The sequence below is a fragment of the Narcine bancroftii genome, chromosome 3, assembly GCF_036971445.1.
Source record: "Narcine bancroftii isolate sNarBan1 chromosome 3, sNarBan1.hap1, whole genome shotgun sequence".
Taxonomy (NCBI): domain Eukaryota; kingdom Metazoa; phylum Chordata; class Chondrichthyes; order Torpediniformes; family Narcinidae; genus Narcine; species Narcine bancroftii.
The window spans coordinates 79289614-79311878 of record NC_091471.1 but is presented as its reverse complement, the minus strand read 5'-3'; the positions used below and the strand labels follow the sequence as shown (position 1 = coordinate 79311878).

Genomic DNA, 22265 nt, shown 5'->3' with positions numbered 1-22265 from the left:
TTACACTCTTGGGTTCAGATTACTGTGTAAACTGTTTGACGTCATCCAAATCCCTCAAGTATGTTACAGATTTGTAACCCACTGCCAGCTGTTTATTTTCCATGTATATTTCCCAGATGGTGAGCTGGCCTTTCTGATTTTTCAATTAGAAACAAAATATGCAGATAACACAAAACACGTGTTGCGTACTAGTTTGTTGCAGCAACCACAACATTAATATCTGTTTGTCACTTGATTTTTTTTGCTGTTTATCAGCTCAAATATCTAAATGTTACATTACTATGATCCATGGGTGAAAGACAACAATTGCACAGTGCAACTGGATAAGCTAATTGTGTTATCTCCAGAGCAGGGAAGAATAAAAAGTGATGTGATGAATGTTGAAAATTAGGAATAGATGAAGTGTAAATGAAGAAAAACTGCCCCCCCCCCCCCCCCCCACAACAAAGGTTAAGAATCAGAGGATACAGATGTAATATTTTGACAAATGAGCCACTGCCATATGAGGACATTATTTTACATAGTGGATGGACATGATCTGAATGATTTGGCCTGCAACAATAGTGTGTACAGATTCAATAATAATATTCAAATAAATGCACAATGACAAATTCAGGACACATGGATGAATGTCAAAATGGCCAACACATCTAAAATAAGCTGAGGGGCATCTTTTTGTGATTCTATAATTAAGATTAGAATTGAAGTAAAATGTAAGGCTTGTGACACTAGCAGAAAAATAAGATATTGACATTTCGTTATTTTCAAATGGGACAACATTTCTAATAAAGGAAACATGGAAATGTAGATTAAGGTTATGTCAGTATTTTGAGTCTAAAATATACTTGAAATTTAGAGCTGTGTAATTACATCATGAATAGCAATCTATCATTTAATGAATGAAGGAAAAACAACTATTGTAATATAGAGAGTCAAATTTGTAAGGCTTGTGGTGTCACTGTATGGAAACAATTAGTAGGTAACCAAAAAATATGTATGGGATTACCATGTCCAGATTGCAGGAAATTCAGATTTACAACCTCCAGAACATTATTAAGATAGGAATATCAATTTTTTTAAAACAAAGTTAGGAATATCAGAAACCTGAGAGAAGTCTCGTTTTGTGGTTTAAATGGGGAAAAAGAAAGACCTGAAACGAACTTGTTACCACTATTAACTGAACCCATTCTTGTCACTGAAGTCAATGGTTGAAATAGGTATTTTAGAACATGAAGTCAAATTACCTTCAGGAGCCATGTGTGCAATGAATTATGAAAACTTTTTAAAATGTTATTAATGGCTTTCAATTTTAAACACTGGCATACCTAATTTAAACCTGCCAAATTAACATGCACTACTGAACAAACCTTAAGTAAGTTTAATGTCTAACCTGTCATTTCTTTGGTCTCAAATGGACTTAAATTTTCAGGATTTTGCTCAAGCATTAATTAAATTGGTGCCCCAATTCATGGGTAATTTTAGATGTTTTAATCAGAATTTCTAAAATCTGATTAATTTTAATATTATTTATCCTTTGGCCACCAGCTTTTCAGCCCAGAGACATTAGTCACCCTTTATTTCCCATGGATGCTGGGTCATCTGCTGAGTTACTCCTGCACATGTATTGCATACGACCCCAGCACAGGCAGATTTCTTGTTTAATTCTGTTAGTTAGTAAGGTTCCAACATTGTGCTCTATTCTGTAAAACTAACTGCAGAGGATTCACATCATTATGTTTCTTGATTTAGCAGCAAAGCAAGATGCATGGAAATGTGCAAAATAACAATTGTATGTCTTAGATTAAATGACAAGTTGTAATGTTAAAAATAGTCTTATCCTGACTATACTCTAATATAGCACCATTCAGTAAATAATTACAGTGAAGGAATCAACCAAAACTTACCCTAGAATCTGCGTCAAAATTCATATGTGCATGGCTGTCACTTACTCTCTTCTTCCAACCCAAGGGATGCTTAAGAAGAAAAATATAATTGCAATGAACATTCATGCCATTTTAAATTATCCAAATTTAAATTAATTTCTAGATCATTTTGAGCTTTTCCTAAAAATGTTTTGGTTTTTTTTAGATTAAGAAGTACTTTGAACTAGAACCACTTGCAAGAGGGCAACGATGGATCCTTCAGCCTTGCTCTGTGGAAAACATGGATGCTGTAAAAGATGGTTTCAATCAGTTTATTAACTTGCTTGAAGAGATTGATCAAGAAAACACTCCAGGAAGATTATGAGATGTGCACTGACAGCCAATTGATAAATTGGAATGGAACCTTTTTCTGAATCTTATATACTGTACTGTAAACTTTATAAGAGAATAATGTTATCGTCTGTTTATTTTAAATGTTTTATATGATCCATTTCCTGCATATCTTCATTCTTAAATAAATTTTTGGAAAACTAAAATATTCCAAATCAATTAAAATATAAAATGAATATGGAATTTCCAACAGTACTGGACTTGTTTACTATATCCAATTTTCTACTACTACTTGCATTTTAATTTAGTTGCATGATATTTTGGTATGTGATCATTTGTAATTCTTTCATGATTGGAATTTTGAACATAATGATAACAATTCTGAAAACTAAGCATTGTTGGCATTGATCTGCCTTGATGAGCGAATGTAGAAGTAATTATTTGTGTACATTGTTAGCATACAGACAATGTGAAGTGGCTGAACAGTAAGCATTGTGAAGGTGCATTTATAATTTTTCTGAAAATCAGAGTTGTCTTTATTGACTACTAAATGGGCTGTGGTATGTTAACTACTATTGAGTCTTTACAATTGTGCCAGGCCGATTCAGAAACTCTGTATAAAAGGGGAAAACAAAATAATGTGATTTGTACAAATATTTTTTACATTGCTATGTACATTCTGCATGGTTCTTGTTAAACAAATCCTCTGGCAGATAAACCATGCAGTTGTTTGAATTGAATTAAGGATATTGTGAACAAAAGTTTTGGTCTTGAATCTTTTGTTTGTTTACTAAGGATTAAAATATTTGTTTTGTGATATCATGAAGTCCAACAGTGCAAATTTTGTCTTAATTTCAAAAGTTCTTAATGTATTATAATATTCCATTCCAAGAATTTACTTTTAAAATGTTTAAATATTGAACAGACTGTGGTAGATGTTGCTCAAGCCCATCTGTCAAATGACTTTTTTTTTCCCTGTGTGTGTGTGTGTGTGTGTGTGTGTGTGTGTGTGCTTTAATGTATGTGTGCACCAGCCTTGCACTTCTTCTCAAACCTGAGACTGTCTGCAACTCATCAGTAAGCTGAATAAAAACACAATCAATCAATACTCACCAGCAGCTGTTCCTGACAAGCCTCTGTCTGACGCCTAATGCCTTCCAACTGTCGGCGTGATTCCCTCACCGTCTACTGCCACCATCCTCTGTCCAACCATTCACATTCTCTCTTCGCTTGCAGTTTAAAAAATTCAGATGGTGCTTAGATTCTTCTGTTGGAATTTATATTTTCCTATCTCCTTTCCAGTTGTCATATATATCTTGCTGTACGTATTGTAAAGATGGGCAATTTATTGGTGGCATGTATGTTGCTATTTCATGGTAGGCTTTCTGTAATTCAGCATATTTATAGAAATGTTGATATCTTTATGCAACAATACACAGCATCTGTTTTTAATGATTGAAATCATTCACATTCCTAATACTTTTTTACCTTTGTTGACAATATGTATTGCTAGTTCAACTAGCGCATAACCAATCTTTGTACCAAAAATACAGCCACTGTATTTGGCCAGTAACTAAACAATATAGCCAAATAAAAGGGAGGTTATTCACTGTTCATCAAAAGTTACTGCTGAATGAAATTGGTTTCAATTAATCTCCAAAATATAGACCATGTTTAAATTGCCAAATCAGTAGAAAATCTGGAATGTTTATGATTGGTGCTTCTGTTACAAATTTTCTTTGTTAGATGACTGACATGCAATAGACATTATGTAAATAGAGAAGGAGTTGCTTGATATTGAAATAATTTTATGCTTTATGGTCCATGATTATCACATTTTTTTATTTAATCAATTAGCTGTTGCAAGCACAAAAAAACTTCAATTTTATAAATCTATTTGGGGTTCGAATCTGGTGCTGTCTGTAAGGAGTTTGTATGTTCTACAGTGTATCTGCTTGGATTTCCTCCCACCAAAATGTATCAGGGTTAATTGGGTGTAATTGGGCAGCACAGTTTTGAGGACCAAAAGGGCCTGTTACCGTGTTGTATGTCTAAATTTAAAAGACAATTTTTAAATTAAAAAGCAATTCCTTGCCTAGAATTGTATCACACTAATTTCCCAAGTTATGGTTAAAGAAGCATGTAATAGGACAAAATAAAATACAAGACTGATCCAATTTTACATTATTTTACACATCAGAACAGCCAGTGGCATAAGGACAATTTGACAGCCCATCATCTTGTTCGTTGAAACATCCAAGCAAGATCCCAGAAAACAATGGAATATAAAATTACTGGGTGTTTCTGATTTCAGTTGAATCACATGAAGGAGACCAAGACAGGAAAATAAGAAAACCGCTAATGTTCATGCATATCATAGCCTGTATCACAAGATCAACAGAGGTTGGAATGGTGGCATAGTTTCCATGTCCATCTGATCTGTTAAAATAGGGTTTCTGCCAAAAAAAAAATTAGGGCAATAGATTACTTTAGAAAAAACTAAGTTCACAATACCTGAACATACTATGAACTTCAGGTAATATTTTTCATCTATTCCATGAAATCACAATGAGGAGTTGAGCTACAATTTCAAATGAAAACAAGAAAGGTAGATAAACATTTCAGGCTTAACTCTCTTATTTAAAAAAAATAACTTCAAAATATTAAATAATCTTAAGATGTTAATTGTAAATGCATTTTCAGCATTTTACTTTTCATCTGATAGCAAGTATTTTCAAATAAATAATGGCAAAATGTGTTCAAAAATATATTTTTTGAGATAATCTTACATCTTCTGTATTGTGATTAAATATGCATGCATGCCATTTGAAAATTAAAATTGTTCTGTGTGCTGATTGTTAGAAGCTGCCTATCTTTAAGTATCAAAATTATGTTTTTAAAATGCTTGAAACAATCAGCAGGTCATCAGCTTCTAAGGAACCAAAATCAGTTAACATGTCAAGACCATTTCTGGACCATATCAGAGTTGGGAAAGAGAAACAAGTTGGTTCAGGTAGCAGATGGGTGGCCATTCCAAAAGGAGGACATGGTCATAGGTCACTACACACACACAGTGTACAATTACTGTTTTTGCAAGATAGTTTAAATTTTATTTAATATATATATATATATATTAAATACAGTGTGTATATAATAGTAACCTATGACCATATCCTTTTTTGAAATTTGGAAATGGCCTCCCTCGTATCAGATAAGGTGAGGGAGGGGATTTTGAAACAAAGAGAATTTCTCTGATAGGGCAAGGCCAATGATCTAATATGCCAGTTAAGACAAGATTAAGCTTCTTTCTCATATTGATTATGGTGTTAATATTCTGTGCAATTTCTGTATAGGTTGGGACAGAATCAAATGGCTAGACTATCCAAAAAGAAATGGGAAAAGGGGGCCAGTTTTATCTCACAAAGAGAGCGAGTTATCTATAGTTTTAAAATTCAACAGAGCGTCCTTAGGTGGAAGATGCGGTTTTGTTCCTCAGGCTTGAATTGGGCCTTGTTGAAGTAGTAAAGAAGGCCATTAAATAGAGTGGGGTGGTGAATTGGTCACAGGCACCTGGGAGCACTGGGCTGATCGTGTGTTCTGCAAAGCAATTATGCAATCTGCATTTAGCTTCTCTAATGTTGAGGCTACAATAAGTGAATTGCTGTTTCACCATGAAAGATCTTTTTAACCATGAAAGATCTTTTAAACCTGAACGTCTGGTTGCCTGCCACTTGAAATTCCTCTTAACTGCTACTTTCAGTCATGCTGTTTCATCCTGTTGGATCCATTCTCTTTGCTCTAACCATCTCCCTCTCCCATGTTCTCTATGACCTAAACTAACTTATGAGGGATCCTGCTCCAAAACAGAGGCTCCCTGATTCATGAGCTTTCCAAGCATTTACTGTTCATATTTCAGATTTTTTATATCAATTATTATTTTTCATTTTCTGTGAATATTTATATTACTATTTCAGATAAAGAACCCTTTGTTATAACTAGAAAATAAAGACAGCATATTAGTTTTAAATTTCAGAGAGGATGGGAGAAGGTTCCCTGTAATATTTGATTAGTTATGGCTTTGCTACTGAACATCTTGCACAGATGCTGCATTGATCCCCTTCCAAGTATGAATAAAAGTGGTAAACATCAGTGCCGCTACTTCCTCAGGAGTTAAAGGAGGTTTGGTATGACATCAGAAACCCTGGCAAATTTCTACAGAGGTGTGATGGAAAGTGTATTGACCAGATGCATCACGGTCTGGTATCGGGGCACCAACTGCTGAGTGTAAAGCCCTCCAAAAGGTAGTGGACAAAGTCCAGAACATCACCGGCAAATAATCCCCACTATTGAGTACATCTACAGGGAATGCTGCCGTCGCAGGGCAGCAGCAATCACCAAAGACCCACACCACCCACCACACACTCTGTTCTCGCTGCTGCCATCAGAAAAAAAGGTATAGGTGCCACAAGACTCGCACCACCAGGTTCAGGAACAGCTGCTACCCCTCCACCATCAGACTCGTCAACAACTCAACCCTAGATTCATTTAAGGACTCTTATGCACTTTATTGATTTTATCTTTGTTTTCTCTGTATTGTTTGTTTACATTTGTTGTCTGTTTATAGTTCTTTGTTTTCATGTTTATGCTGTGCACAGTGTACTTTTTGCACTACCAATTAATGGTCATTCTGCCATGCTCACAGGAAAAAAATAATCTCAGGGTTGTATGTCTATACTCTGACAATAAATCTGAAAGCTAAATATCTATATACTAAAAAAGTCTTGAATCAGAGTATTGACTTGATAGTTATAGAAAATGTAGTGGATCATTAATGGCCATTAAAGTGACATAATTGACTTTGTATTTCACATATTGGGTTATAATTGCATCTTCATTAATATCTAGTTCCCAAAGCCAACCTAGGAGTATTGTATTGAGGGGTTGCTCTATAATTGCATGGTGTGCAGTTAAAATGTCTTACTTCTGTCCTCATTTGTTAACATTGTTTTTAATTAAAAACATTTTTGAAAGTTCTGCTGTTTATTGTTTTAATTTTAAAATTTCCTGAATGTTGCTATTTCAATCATTTCATTCATCTGGTAATTGACTGGATAAAAAAGTAGATGGCCATTTTCTATTTAAATGTGATGGTGTGTAATAAGTTGTACATCACAAAAACCAGCTCTTTGGCCCTCCATATCTATGCCAACCTTTATGCCCATATTCACTAATGTGATTTGCTTCCATTAGGTCTGTATCCTTTTCTGCCTAACCTGTTTAAATACCTCCTTCTTAATCTGAATCCTCCATCTTTGGAAGCAAGTTCCAGGTGTCAAACATTCGGTAATAAATGTTTCCCTTTAAAACTCCTTCGTCTAGCTTTAAATTTATGCCCTCTTGTTTTTGATATTCTTACCGTGTGGAAAAGGATTTTGTCTGCCTTGTATATGCCCATTATTTTATATAACTGCATCAGGTCACTCCTGCACTACCTCTGCCCCAGGGAAAACAAGCCCATCTTATTCCGCCTGGATTATAGTGACAGAAATGCACACAGCAATGTTACCTCAAACATTGCACAAAAGCAAGAGGAGGCCGCAGCATTTCTTCTTTTCTAGTCACTGCTTTTGATATTGTTCTGCAAGAATTTCAGTCAGGCAGTTTTGTTTGTAGGCAAGGAAGCTATATGCCTCCTTCACTATCGTATCTGCTTATAGAACAGTACACCACAGTATGGGCCCTAGTTATTCTTTGCCCTGATCTATGTAGGCAAGGAAGCTATATGCCTCCTTCACTATCGTATCTGCTTATAGAACAGCACAGCACAGTATGGGCCCAAGATCAATCTCACAGCACAGTATGGGCCCAAGATCAATCTATCCCCTCCCTCCCAGCCCATAACCCTTCATTTTTTTTTACATCCATGTGCCTATCTAAAGCAAGTGGTCACAGGAATTAACATCCAATCAACCTTTAAAGTGCATAGTGTGAAAAGAAAATCTCAGCATCAGCGTCAGATGACATCATCTCACATTGGGGATTGATGGCCTCGACTCCAAAGTACAATCCCCGGCATCTGCAGACACCAGTATTGCAATCAGGCAGGTGAACAGTGGGAAATTGCATTGTGGGATTGAAATGACTCAAGTTATTTGAGTGAGTGCAGGAATGTGAAGGAAAATATTAAAATGAAGGTAAAAACTTTGCCGTGGGAAAGAGGAAATAAATAGCAATAGCAGACAATATTTAAACAGTGTGGGAAAGTTGGTAGTGCTATTGCGCACAATTTATAATGACCATGACGAAAAGCAATGGCGGACCTGACTTCCCAGAATACCATGCAGCAGAGAAACTCCTCCATGAGTGCTCCGTGCATGCAGCCATGCACACAGCCCTTTCTCTGCCACATGGCATTCTGGGAAGGCAGATCCACCATCGCTTTTTCCCACACTGGTATGCAATAACGCTACCAACTTTCCCCACATTGTTTAAAAATTGTCCGCTATTGCTATTTATTGTTAGCACTTTCCCACGGTCCGTTATAAAGGTTTATTTAGGTCGGTAAAACAACAACAGGGCTGAAGGGCTCATACTGTGCTGTATGTACCCTGAACAGCCAATTTAGTGTGATCCAAGTGTGAAAGGGACTTATAAATGCCCCTATTGTACCAACTTCTTTCACCAACTGCAGCTATGCATTTTAGCCACCCACCACCTGTGTTTAAGAAAAACCTACCTTTGACATTTAGCCTGAACCCTCTCCACTCACCTGACTGGAACTTCAAGACACTTAAGCTCATCAATATTATTTAGCTTGTTAACATTTACTGTATAACTCACACACCTATTTAACTTCCCAGGTTATACTTTCAGGAAATCAATTGTTTATGTTATCTTTTTCTGGAATATGACATCCTTGTTTTGCCTGAAGAAAATCCTCCAGTGATTTACATGGGTAAATGGGTAAATTGTGTTAATTATTCTCAATTAGACATGCAGATTAAATCATTTTTTTTTAGGTTTGTGCAAGCTTGATATTCAGGTTAATCTTTTGTTGCCATCATTTTTCAGCTTGTTAGAATTCCATTGGTTCTGAATTCACTCACTGGTTTTTATGAAAGATTCATTTTGGCATCACGATTTAAGAACTCCTTTATAGTTACTGTATATCCAAATATAAATGGGATATTGGTGCCACTTGTTCATACAGCTCTATGTTACTGCTAAATTTGTGCAGTTTTAAAAATTAAATTTAAATTTAGACATAAAGCAGGGTAACAGACCATTTCAGCCCATGAGTTTGTCTCACCCAATTTACATCCCATTAACCTACACCCAGATACGTTTTGAACAATGGGAGGAAACCAGAGCCCCCATGAAAACCCACACAGACATGGGGAGAATATACCAACTCCTTGGAGGCAGAGTGGGATTCAAACCACAATCCCAATCGTTGCACTATAAAGTCGTTGTGCTAACCGCAAAACTCCGATTCATGGGAAATAATTCTCCAAATAAAGAAATACAAAATCAATATGCCCAAATATAAGTTAGAGAGTATGAAATTAGAGCTTATTATTATATTCACAAGTACAATGTACAAATGCACTGAAAATATTACTTGCTGTAGCCACACAAGTACATAAGATATACCAACAATCAAACAAGTTAAATCGCCATAATTACCAACAAAAATAGTTAAACACCATAATGTTGTTGAATGATCATTGAAATAGTACTGAGTTTTAAACCAAATGGAAATTGATTGTAGATTGCTGTAAAAACATCTGTTTATGAATGTCCTTGGAGAGCATCAGCAAGCAGGCATACATAATTTGGCTGGTATTATTTAAGGCACATGAAGGTTGACTCTTAAGACTGGTCAACCTGAGGAAACCAAACATAAACAGTAGATTCTATTTTAACAATGTTTCCTAGATAATATGAATCTTTTAATGTAGTTTGGTTAACAATAGAAGATAGAATGAATCCTTCAATGTAACAAATACTTCCAGTGTAAAGCATCTGAAACATTTGAAAGGGTGGCACGGTTAGTGTAGTGGTAAGCGTCATGCTGTTACAGCTCCAGCGACCTGGATTCGAAACTAGCACTGTCTGTAAGGAGTTTGTACATTCTCCCCATGTCAAAATAATAATTTACAAAATAATAATTTGTAAAATTAAAAGAATGTTAGGTTTACTGACTAAGAAACTGCTGCCTCACCAGACAATCTATGAATTTGTGAAAGCAACCACCTTGGGGGGGAAAAAGTTGCATTGTCAAAAATCTTTGGCGTGTTATGACTGTTGTTTTGATTTCCTCTAAATGGTCTGAATAAGCCATCGAAGGTGTCATCAGATGATTCCAAAGCACATTTATCAAGCATATAAGAACAGGTGCTGCAATAGACTTCAGGTACATGAGCTTTGTAAAACCAAATTTCTTGAGAGGTAATTTTGACAGGTTTGATCTTAATGCCTATGTCACAACTCTGATGGATGACATTATAGCTGTTGGCATTAATAGTATTTACATGGAGCATGGAGAGGTAGAGCATGGGAATAAGCCCTTTTACTCATGAGTCTCTGCCCAGCATAATGTCCAAAACAAACTAAAATTCTGCTGTTTGCACCTAATAATTATTACTTACATCCCTTCATTTTTATGTGTCTCTAGAGCCTCTTAAATGCCACTATTGTTTCTGCTTCCCTCACTATTCCTGGCAGCCCATTCCAGGCATCTAGATTTCTGAATTTAATCTAAATCTGAACCTAAATGCTCCATACTGTTAAACTGAACATAAAATTATTGCAGAAAATCGGCATTGAGATAGGTCCTTCCAAGTCCTTTTCCCTACCAGCTGAAAATGTCTTAATTGCTTCTAACATCTCTGTGCAATGTGCTTGGAAAAAAGTCATGATCTGATTAAAAAATATATATTTTCCTGTCAGCATGAAACCAAAGCAACACAGTGCATTTCAAAGTTCATACCAAATATGAAATGTTCAATATAGAAAGATTATATTTTATACCTAAGAAAAAAAGCTTCATTTTGTATCATGAACAAAATGTTCACAACTTCCCTTTGGAAAAGCTAAACAAAATGTAGATGTAGGCAAGGTCATTCGCTGTACCTAAAGCTCAAGCAAGATTAGTGGCAACACATAAATAGCAATATTATTACAGCAATCAACAAAGAAATGCTTTGGACACGGATGGGAATTTCATTGTTTTGACTCCAATTTCTCAGTAATTGTTAACAGTGGTGAGTCTGGAATAAAGCTTTGTCTAATAGGTGAAAGTTATCCCTAACAGTTGAGAAGATTTCAAAGAATTTCTTCTCAAAATAATACTTGAGGATATGGCACTTTAATGCAAAGAGCTAATGCAATTTAGCTCCTTTAAGATGAAGGAAATACATTGTTGAGAATATATTTTTAATTCTTCCATGGATTATAATGACTTTTTGTTGCTGAACCATAGTAATGACATCCATTGAAACTTATATTTAATTTGTTCTTTAATTTCTTGTTCATTTCTGTCTGAGAAAAAAAAAGTGAAAATGTACCTTCTAATTATTAAACAAAAAGGATAATGATAGATTTTTGCAGTATAGCTGTTTTGAAGTCAAAACTACAGTATTCGTAGAAAAAAATAATCAATTACTGATCACTGGAGCTTAATAAGTGTACAGGTATTTAAAAAGTGAATGACATCTAACATTACAAAATGCTTGTCACTGCAAGTAGACAGACACAAATGGGCAGTTAATATACCCAATGGCTACTTGCTCGAATGTTCCATGGCAGATGATATTTTACAATTGAAATGGGATTAGAATTTCTATAAAAATATTTTAATTTACTATAATTAAACATGAATGGCTGCAGATGCTGTGATTGTGGTGTAATACTGAAAACTGCTGGAGGTGCTCAGCAGATCACGCTGCATCTATAGGGAGTAAAAGGTAACCAACATTTCAGGACTGAGAATGGCTTAGGCCAAAAACACTGATGATCCTTTACTTCCTAGGGATGCTGCATGACCTCCTTAGTTTCTCCAGCACTTTTGTGCATTGCAAATTAATAGTTATGATGTTCAATTAACTTACGGAAGATCAAATAGGAGATTGCCAGAGACCTTGGGCAATTTGAGGTAAATGACTTGAAGGGCTAGAAGGACTCAAAGTTAGTGCATATCCCCAGACAGGTTACACAGGGTCATAAATAGAGTAAATATGAAGTGGTGCCTCATTGAGAAAAAGGGTTGATTTTCAAAAAAAGGTAATGAAATAAACTTGGCCAACCACAAGCTCATTGACCTTTTATGAATAACTGACAAAATATAGAAATGTTTTATTCAAAAGATTGCTCAAAGATTTTAAGTAACTTAACAAATGGCTGCCAATGTGAATACAGAATTGAAAACCACTTCCTAATATAAATATTTACAAGGAACTGGCATTTCTTCATCTCAAGCTTATGGGGGCTAGAATGTGGTATTCTGCCAAGAGCACATTAGAAAAGAAGAGACATGAGACTGTAGACACTGTCATCTGAAGAGAAAGAGAAACAAACTGTTGGAGGTTGTCATTCAGCAACAGTGGAGGCAAAAGGATGAGTTTTGAGTTTCGGCCTCCACAGCTGTTGTCTGACCAATTTACCACTTTATCATCCAGATCAATGATATGGATGACAAATATTAAGGTCCCAGTACTAATCCCTGAGGCACACCTCTAGTCACAAGCCTCCAATCTCAAAAGCAATCATTCACCACTAAGAGAGTGGTGGATCTGTGGAATTCTTTGCCACTGGATGTAGTTGAGGCCATTTCCTTGTCAATATTTAAGAGTAGGTTAGATTTGGCCCTTGTGGCTAAGGGGATAAGGGGGAATGGGGAGAAAGCAGGAACCGGGTACTGGTAGTGGTGGTGTAGGCTTGAAGGGCCAAATGGCCTACTCCTGCACCCATTTTCTATGTTTCTATGTTTACTCTGGTTTCTCCCGTCCAGCCATTGTCGAATCCAGTTCACTACTTCACTGTGAATACGAATCCAATTCACTACTTCACCGTGAATACCTGGTGTATGAACCTTCCTAACATCCACAGCCATTCCTTTATCAACTTTCCTGGTAAACTCCTTGAAAAACTCCATAAGATTGGTTAAACATGATCTACCATGCATAAAGCCATGTTGACTATCCCTAGTCAGTCCATGGCTATCCAAATAATTGTATATCCGATCTCATAGAACACTTTCCAATAATTTACCTACTACTGATGTCAGGCTCACTGCCTATAATTTCCAGGGTTACTTTTGGCACCTTTTTTTAAACAATGGAACAACATGAGCTACTCATGTCCTTTGGCACCACACCTGTGGCTAAAGAGATTTTAAATATTTCTGTCAGAGCCTCTGCAATTTTCACACTAGCCTCCCTCAAGGTCTGAGAAAATATCTTGTCAGGCCCTGGGGATTTATCCACCCTTATTTGCTTTAAGACAACAAGCACTGCCTCCTCTTTATGCTGTATAGGTTTCATGACCTTACTGCTTGTTTTCCTTACTTCCCATGACTCTGTACCCTTTTCCTGAGTGAATACTGATGAAAAAAACCTTAAGGCTTCTCTCAACTCTTTTGGTTTCATATGAAGCCTACCACTCTGGTCTTTAAGGGGACTAATCTTGACCCTTACAATCTTTTTGTTCTTAATATCCCTGTAGAAACCCTTAGGATTTTCCTTTAAATTGTCTGCCAAAGTAACCTTATTTCTTCTTTCAGCCTTCCTGATTTCTTCCTTGAGATTTTTCTTGCATTTTTTATACTCCTTAAGTACCTAATTTTCTCCATGCTGCCTAGGCCTGTAATACACCTCTCTCTTCTTCTGAACCAGATCTCCAATGTCCCTCAAAAACCAAGGATCTCTAAGCCCTCTAACTTTGCCTTTAATCCTGACAGGAACATACAAACTCTGTACTCGCAAGATTTTACCTTTGGAGGTCTTCGACTTACCTCCCACATCCTTGCAAGAAAACAACTTATCCCAATCCACGCATTCCAGATCCTTTCTTATTTCCTCAAATTTAGGCTTTCTCCAATTTGGAATTTCAACCCAAGGCCCAGACCTATCCTTCTCCATAATTAACTTGAAACTAATGGCATTATGATCACTGGACCCAAAATGTTCCCCTACACATACCTGTCCTGTCTTGTTCCCTCTCTAGTTGGTATCTCTATACCTTGATTTAGAAAACTTTCCTGAACAAATTTGACAAACTCCAAGCCATTCAGCCCTTTTACAATATGGGAGTCCCAGTCAATATTTTGAAAGTTAAGATCTCCTACTATCACAACATTATATTTACTGCAGCTGCTGCTATCTCTCTATGGATTTGCACCTCCAATTCTCGTTGACTATTGGATGGACCTTCATGCCAAATTTGAGGTCTTATCATATAAAGATCTTTTCCCACAATTAACTAAAGGCTGTGCCTGGTGCATTAAAGGCATTCAGGACACGCATGGGTCCTTCGCCACTGACAAGATCATTAACAGCCCAAACAATCACAATGAAGGCCAAAAAAAGGAAGCATAATTATCGCGGGCCCCAATCCAGCTACATTTTACATTTGCTATTAATTAACTTGTCAATCTTTTTGTCATTTTGCAAGAGCAGTGATTCTTAACCTTTTTCTTTTCACTCACATATAACTTTAAGTATTCCCTATGCCATAGGTGCTCTGTGATTAGTAAGGGATTGCTTAAGGTGGTATGTGGTTGGAAATAAAAAGTTTGAAAACCACTGTTTTAATCATACCTAATTAACTTGTTATGTGCACGTGTTCCTAACTCCAAAGGAAACGGGCCAATGACAAATTTTTCTCAACTAAAATATTATAGTAACAATTGGGTCAAGAGCAGTGATTCTCAACCTTCCCTTTTCCCACTCACATTCAACCTTAAGTAATCCTTTACTATGGCATAGGGATTACTTGAAGTGGTGTGTGAGTGAAAAGAAAAAGGTTGAGCACCACTGTGCTAGAGGAACTCAGTAGTCCAGGCATTTATATGTGGAGGCAAAGAGACTGTCAAAATTGACAAGGAAGGACAGACTTCTCACAGCACAACCCATCTTCTGAATTGTGCAGAAAATAGAGTTATGTTCAAACGGATTATCAGCAAATAAAATAGACTCACTTAGTTGATTTGATTTAAAAAAAATTTTAATCCATAAATAACTCTCTAAAACTATTCACTATTTTGAGACTTCATGGAAGATCCTGAATGGGCTGAATAAAACCAGGAAGTGCTGTGTAACTACACAGGATGAGGAACATGAGTTTCCATCAGAACTGGGGAAGATGAGAGAGAGAACCTATTAAGGTGGAGAGAAAAAAAACAAAAGGGAAGTTGTGAGATGCAGTGGAGAGCCAAAAAGATTAAATGACAAGGTCTGATGCAGTTGGATGAAAGAAGGTGGTAGGGGCACCAGTGAATATCAAATGGTTATAAGGGGGATGTTTAATAGAAGATGAATACATGTGCAAACTTACTATCATAAAATAAAACTTGAAGGTTTTTTTTTTCAACCTGATGTCTATGGAATTGCACTTAGCTTTGAGCTTATTGCCTAAGTTTACTTTATATTGTCCTTGGCCAGAGAGCAGCCTACACTTACCAAAACAATTTCAGAAATCTAAGGGTTAACTTGGTAAAGAGAAACCACATTTGAATTTAAAAGTTTAAAAGATTATTTGTTTGAAGTTTTCAAAGGAAGGTTGACAGGTTAGATCAGTGGGTTTCAATTTTTTTCTTTCCACTCACATCCCACCTTAAGTAATCCTTATGCCATCACTTCTCTGTGATTAGTAAGGGATTGCTTAAGGTGGTATGTGAGTGGGAAGAGAAGGATGAGAATCAATACTCTAGACCCAATTGTTACTGAAATATTTTGCTTGAGAAAAATTGTCATTGACCCATTTCCTCTAGAGTTATGAAACCATGCACATAACGAGTCAATTAGGTACGATTAAAACAGTGGTTTTCAAACTTTATTTCCACTCACATACCACCTTAAGTAATTCCCTACTTACACAGGGATTATTTAAGGTGATATGTGAGTGGAAAAAAAATGTTCCGAAACTACTGAGTTAGATGGATATAAACAATTTCTCAGGGCTAGGGAAATGCATAAAGATTGGAGCCAGATCTTTAGGAATCAATTCCCTACACAGAAGGTGGCAGAAGTTTGAAATCATTCCACAAACAGTGAATTGAATGGTTGACCTATCCAAAGAGACATATGGAGCTGAATCACCAATAGCAGAAAAAGGTTTAAGGAGATGAATGTTCAACCCTTTCCTCATTATCTCTTGCAGATATCTAAGAGATAATGGGGGCAGCATGGTTAGCGCAATGCTGTTACAGCGCCAGCACTCAGGATCGGGGTTCAAATCCTGCGCTGTCTGTAAGGATTTTGTACATTTTCCCTGTGTCTGTGTGGGTTTTCCCTGAGGTTCAGAACCTGCATTGTCTATAAGGATTTTGTGCATTCTCTCTGTGTCTGCGTGGGTTTTTCCCGGGGCTCCGGTTTCCTCTCAACATTCAAATAACTTACCGGGGGTTGTAGGTCAATTGAGTATAATTGGTAGGCATGGGCTCATGGGCTGAAAGGGCCTATTATCGTGCTGCATGTCTAAATTTATTTTTTTTTAAATTGTGGTATTAACTATGCATTGAAGCAACAGAGAGGAAAGCAAAGTTTAAAAAAAACCTGACATTTTCAGTGTCAATCGACAACAATTCTTCTTTCATAGAATAGGAAACAATCTGTCATGATTCTGCTTCTGCCTGTATTGTTTTGAAAAGATGCCACATGCTTCAGCAAGTTCCAAAAGTTAGGAAAATATCATTTCACACCAATAACCATGTGTTTGTTTAAAATTACTGTCATTCAGCATTACAAAGTGAATTCATGGATCATTAGTCGTGATTTATTTGAAATGTATATTGCGAATCGCAGTAAGATATGAGAATTGTGTGAGGCGAGTAAATTTCTTTGTTGTGAGTCCCTGCTGGGACCCTGTGGTGAACAGCCTGATATATTGCTCCTTTTACTGACAGTTGTAATGCACCACATTATAGAGAACTTTCCCTGTTTTGTGCTATTTCATGTTGATTGAAGGCCAACTGCTCATGTGATCTAAAAGAATGTTCTTTATTTTACCCTCTTGACCAGGTCATCTGAATGTTATGAAATTCTGAATGTTGCAAGACTCAGCTTATCAGAACTGAATAAAATGAGATAACTTGATCTTCCAAGGGACCAGGTTCATTGCATTATTTTTCTCTGTGCTCTGATTTGATTTGATTTTACTTTTGGTTACAACTTTTTGAACCACAAACAACAAAACAGACTGATTGAGCCCAAATGATCGACTTCCTGGTTATAATTTGCATTTCCTGGGAAGGTTGAGGCTGGGTGTGGAGCAGACTGCCTGATCATGTGGTCGCAATAGAAATACTCATTGCATTTAGAAAGTGCTTGGACACAAACCTGACATGCTAGAGACCAGGAGCCGCCCAGTGGTATCAGGGTGCAAAGTAATTCTTCAACTTGCATAAACTCACATCCTAATAGCCTCCTGTGTCATCAATCCCTAAGATTTTGGTGATCCAGACCTTATTAGCACATAGAGCTCAAATAAAAAAAATTGCTCAGGAACAATATGCTGTTGATAATTGCTTAGAGATTATTTGTGAAGGACATTAACCATTTGCCTCTTGTCCTCCAAGAAGAAAATGTGCCATTGATGGGGCTGGTTAACCTTGTCTAATAATAGGGCTTAGTTAGTAAAAATGCAAGAAACCAGACTCTATGATTTTGTGGCTTCTGACGGAATGGGAGTAATTTCTCCGATGCAGCTAATGAGGGGTGAGTTATGTAAATTATAAATTTTAAAACATTCTGTTGATGAATCAGAGCATGGGACCATTTACCATTAGGCAGTGCCAGTACTTTGATGGAGCTATGGAATTAATCTCATTTGCTTGTTTTTCTTCTTCATAATTCTGTAAATTTTTCCCATCAGTGATTAATCTAGTTGACTTGAGGCAATGTATTACAGATAATAATAACCCTACTGTGCTGAAAAGTGTTTCCTTGTGGACTCACTTTCCAGCTCCATTAGTTCTGTGTCCCGCATTTTACTGACTTCTTTCACTGCCACTAATTTCCTATGTTTACTCCATCACAAGGTTTCATGACTTAAATGTCACTATATCAAACCTCCTCTTAACTATTCTGCCCTATGGAAAACACTTGCCGTTTCGGCAGTCTCGATGTACCTTAAGTCTGTCTCTGTCCAATATATCATTCAAAATCTCTTCTTCTCTTTCTCAAAGGCCTGGCATCTATCAATTCATGTGGCTCTCAAAATTAAACACAATATTCTTGCCAAGTTATCTAGGGGTGCACAAAATGATAGTTGTTCTTTGATGTTTTGCATGGAGCCATTCATCTTTCTCAGAAGAGTAAATACATTAAAGAAAGTCCACAATATTGCAAATGATCTCTTGAAACAATAAACTAAATGGTATCTTTCTGTTCCAGCTCTTATGCCCCTGAAGCTTACAATTAAATTCACAGAAAACTGCTTTGGCACCTGTGAATTAACTTGTACTTTTTCCTCAACTTCACACATGTAGCTATCCCATTAGATATACGGAAAGCCAGTACCACAATGTTTAAAATCACATTTAATGATGTTGCCAATTTTTAAAAACTTTCTGGCCAAAGTTAATCTTCATCAAACATCGTTAAAATATTTATTTGGTTCTTTGTTCATGGGCTCTTGCTGTGCCCAAATTAGCTGCCATGATTCCCCATGCATGTGACTGATTATGTATTTTGGCACATTCTGAAAAGTACATTGCTAGCAAGCATGCTCCAGAAACTCCTGACATTTAAAAACTAGAAATGAATGATCTGAAGAAGTTTTCTGTTTCTTCTGAAGTCGATAAACCTCAGGTACTGGTATGTGACTGTTGGCTCAATCACTTTCTTGCATGGCTGTTGGGGGAGGGGAGCAAATGTTCCCTATGATGCTGTCAGTGGCTCATTCATCAAGGTTTACACACCACAATTACTGTTCAAGCTACTTAGACAAATTAACTGCAAATAAAAACCTGGATATAAGTGTAGCTATCCACATACCTCTACCTTATTAGTACTGAAATTAGTCTAATGAGCATAGACACTTTATTCTGGCTATGTGTGTCAATTGTGTCTTAATTGCAAAAGGGAGATACAGGAAACAGTTGTGGTCAGGAGATTAAGCTGCTGTGAGAGCTATGGAACAGGCTCGTCAGGGTCCATATCCAAGAATATGACAGAAGTGAAAGTGATTGGTTGTCGGAGGAAATAGCCAGAGACACAAGTAAAGCCATCTAATCAGGTGCTGAAAAGAAGAGATTTAGAGCTGAGAGACAGGACTAAGAGGTCTAATGTTCCCAGGTTCTGTCAAAGCAGCACTTTAGGAAATTTGAAGGTGTCTATTAGGAACATGATAGGTCATAACATGAGCAATAGTCCTTCAAAGACTGATAATTTCCTTGTAGATTTCCTTGCACATTCTATGGAAATGATTTTATTAAAAACAATCAACAAGTGTGCTTTAAAGAATAAAAACAATATCAATATATCAGTGCAACCAAAACTATCAATGCTAGTATGTAAGATACCAAATCAATGTGACTAAAGGTGGGACTCCAACTGATGTTAAGTTGACATGGATACAAGCAGAAGCTAGATAGTTATTGTAGCTGGAGAACAACTCTGAATCAGCCAGAAGCTAGATAGTTATTGTAGCTGGAGAACAACTCTGAATCAGCCAGGGGGCTCCACTGGACAGTTACTTAGAAAACATTGCCTTTTTCCTTAAAATTCATTTTTACAATCCATCTGGAAATTCCAATTACCTTTATTGATTTTTAAAATAAATTTTATATGAAGTATGAAATATTTTTCAGTAAAAAGGGGGTTAATAATCATGGGATGTGAGAATGAATCATTCAAAATAAAACTAATGCCATTCTTTTTTTTTCAAACTTTATTTAAAATTTTCAAAATATCTAAAGCCAACCCACCCACCCCCCTCCCCCTCAGCAAACCCAGCAAGGGGAGCAAAAACAAATATCAAAAAGAAAAAACATTCACTACCTTAAGATATTACTAAACTCATCCATTTCAAATAAGGCGACCACATTTGAACAAAAAAATTATAATTATCATGCAAACTATATGTTATTTTTTCCATATAAATACAGGATCTGAGTTCATTATGCCAACAAACTATATTCACTTCAACATCATCCTTCCAAGAAATCACCACACATTTATGCGCAATAGCCAACGTTAGACGAAGAAAAGCGATCTGAAACTTACCCAACCCCAAATCATTAAATAGGACAGCAAAACCTAACAAAAATACTTTCAAATCTAACAAAAATTTAATCTTAAGCAATTTTCGAAGAAAGATTAATACCATTCTGATGAGATCAAATATTTTATATTGTTGCAAACCATGGATGAGCTACTCAGAAAGACCTGGTAAACAGTGTGTTTCAGCCTCTATTTTATCATACGCATTTGTGATGATAAATTTGGTTCCTTTGGAGGAAGCAACAGGGCTGGCTAGATAATTCTGCTCACACAAAGAGTCAGAAAATTCCATGACAAGTTCCTCCATAAGTGTGTGCACAGAGATGCACTCCTGTCCAGCACTGTTGGGAATGCTGTCTTTAATGGCAGCGTTGAAGTGAATAAGATCAGTGAATCTGAACATTCCAGTGCCACTCCTCTGAAGAAGCGTAAAGAACCATCTTTGGAGAGAGAAAAGTTAAATTAATATGATAGCTGAGTGACAGGGCATGAAAAGTGGCCAGTTCTGGCATAAGTAGGAAAGGCTGGTTATTGAAATTATTGAATTCAATATGAATCCCAAGAACTACACTCTTAGGTGTATCACATCTTAAGGGTGTGATGAATGATGTGTTTCTCTTTTCCAAAGATGCTTCCTTGATTTTCCAAGTATTTCCAACACTTTCTGTATCTATTTCAGATTTTCTTTTTTTATTTTCAATGTATTGAATGTATAATTTGAATAGGAAGTACAGTTTTAATCGCTGCTTTTGATTATTCTTCCCATTAAATTGATAGAAAGCCTAGACAATTCTTAATAGTAGGTATTAATACCTGGACTGCATAATCTAAAATGTGAACTCAAATGTCAGATTACCAATCACAAAGCTCCCATTGAATGGGAAATGTGATACCTACTGTATTACAGCAAAAGCAGATGAATCACCAGCTGTGTACATGACAAGGCAAGAATTTGGTCGGGGGGGAGGGGGGGGGTGGGGGGTTGGCGTGAATCTTGGGAAAAAAATGCTTATTTTAAATTTTCTTCAAACAATTTGTTAATTAGTTAAAAAAGTAACAATTTGTAAAAGGTTGTTTAACCAGGTTGTTTATCCAGTCTAAGAATGAAGAGGCTGTTCACTATCCCATTGGATTGGAAAGGCAATTGGGTCAAAAAGATGGCTATTTTGGGCATTCACTCGGGGAGGGCTATTCATTCAGAGGTGAAAGGTCGTGTGATGCACCCTCGAGCATGCACCAAGAACTTCAATCCAACCGGAAAAAAACTAAATTGTGTTTAGCTATTCTAATTACATATGGTTATAGAAAGACCCGTCTTATGGAAATATGACTTCGCATAAATATTTTTTCAGGACAAGAAAGTTAGTTCTAGAAATGCAAACTCATATACTCATGACTGCATACAATATGTTTAACTTGTTTAGTTATGGGCAATGTTAGGGTGAACTGAAAAGACAGTTGTCAAAGCAAAGCAAATTGGAGGAAACGTTTTTCTGTAGCGTTCTTTGGTTCTATGTGGAATAATGGTCAGCACAGACTAGAAAGGCCAAATGCCCTGTTTTCTGAGCTGTAGCCTTCTAACATATGCAAACTGATTTGATGTAGGTAG

General features: G+C 36.5%; 1 protein-coding gene across 2 annotated transcripts in view; it reads left to right on the top strand.

The window, feature by feature from the left end:
- LOC138757281 (ADP-ribosylation factor-like protein 15) overlaps positions 1-3035 on the top strand; it is a 359572-nt gene extending 356537 nt beyond the window's left edge. For both annotated transcript variants that reach the window (XM_069924338.1, XM_069924339.1), the window contains one exon: positions 2089-3035. In XM_069924338.1, the coding sequence (XP_069780439.1) occupies positions 2089-2247 (159 nt within the window). In that variant the 3' untranslated portion in view covers positions 2248-3035. The remainder of the gene's footprint in view (positions 1-2088) is intronic.
- The last annotated feature ends 19230 nt before the right edge of the window (positions 3036-22265 follow it).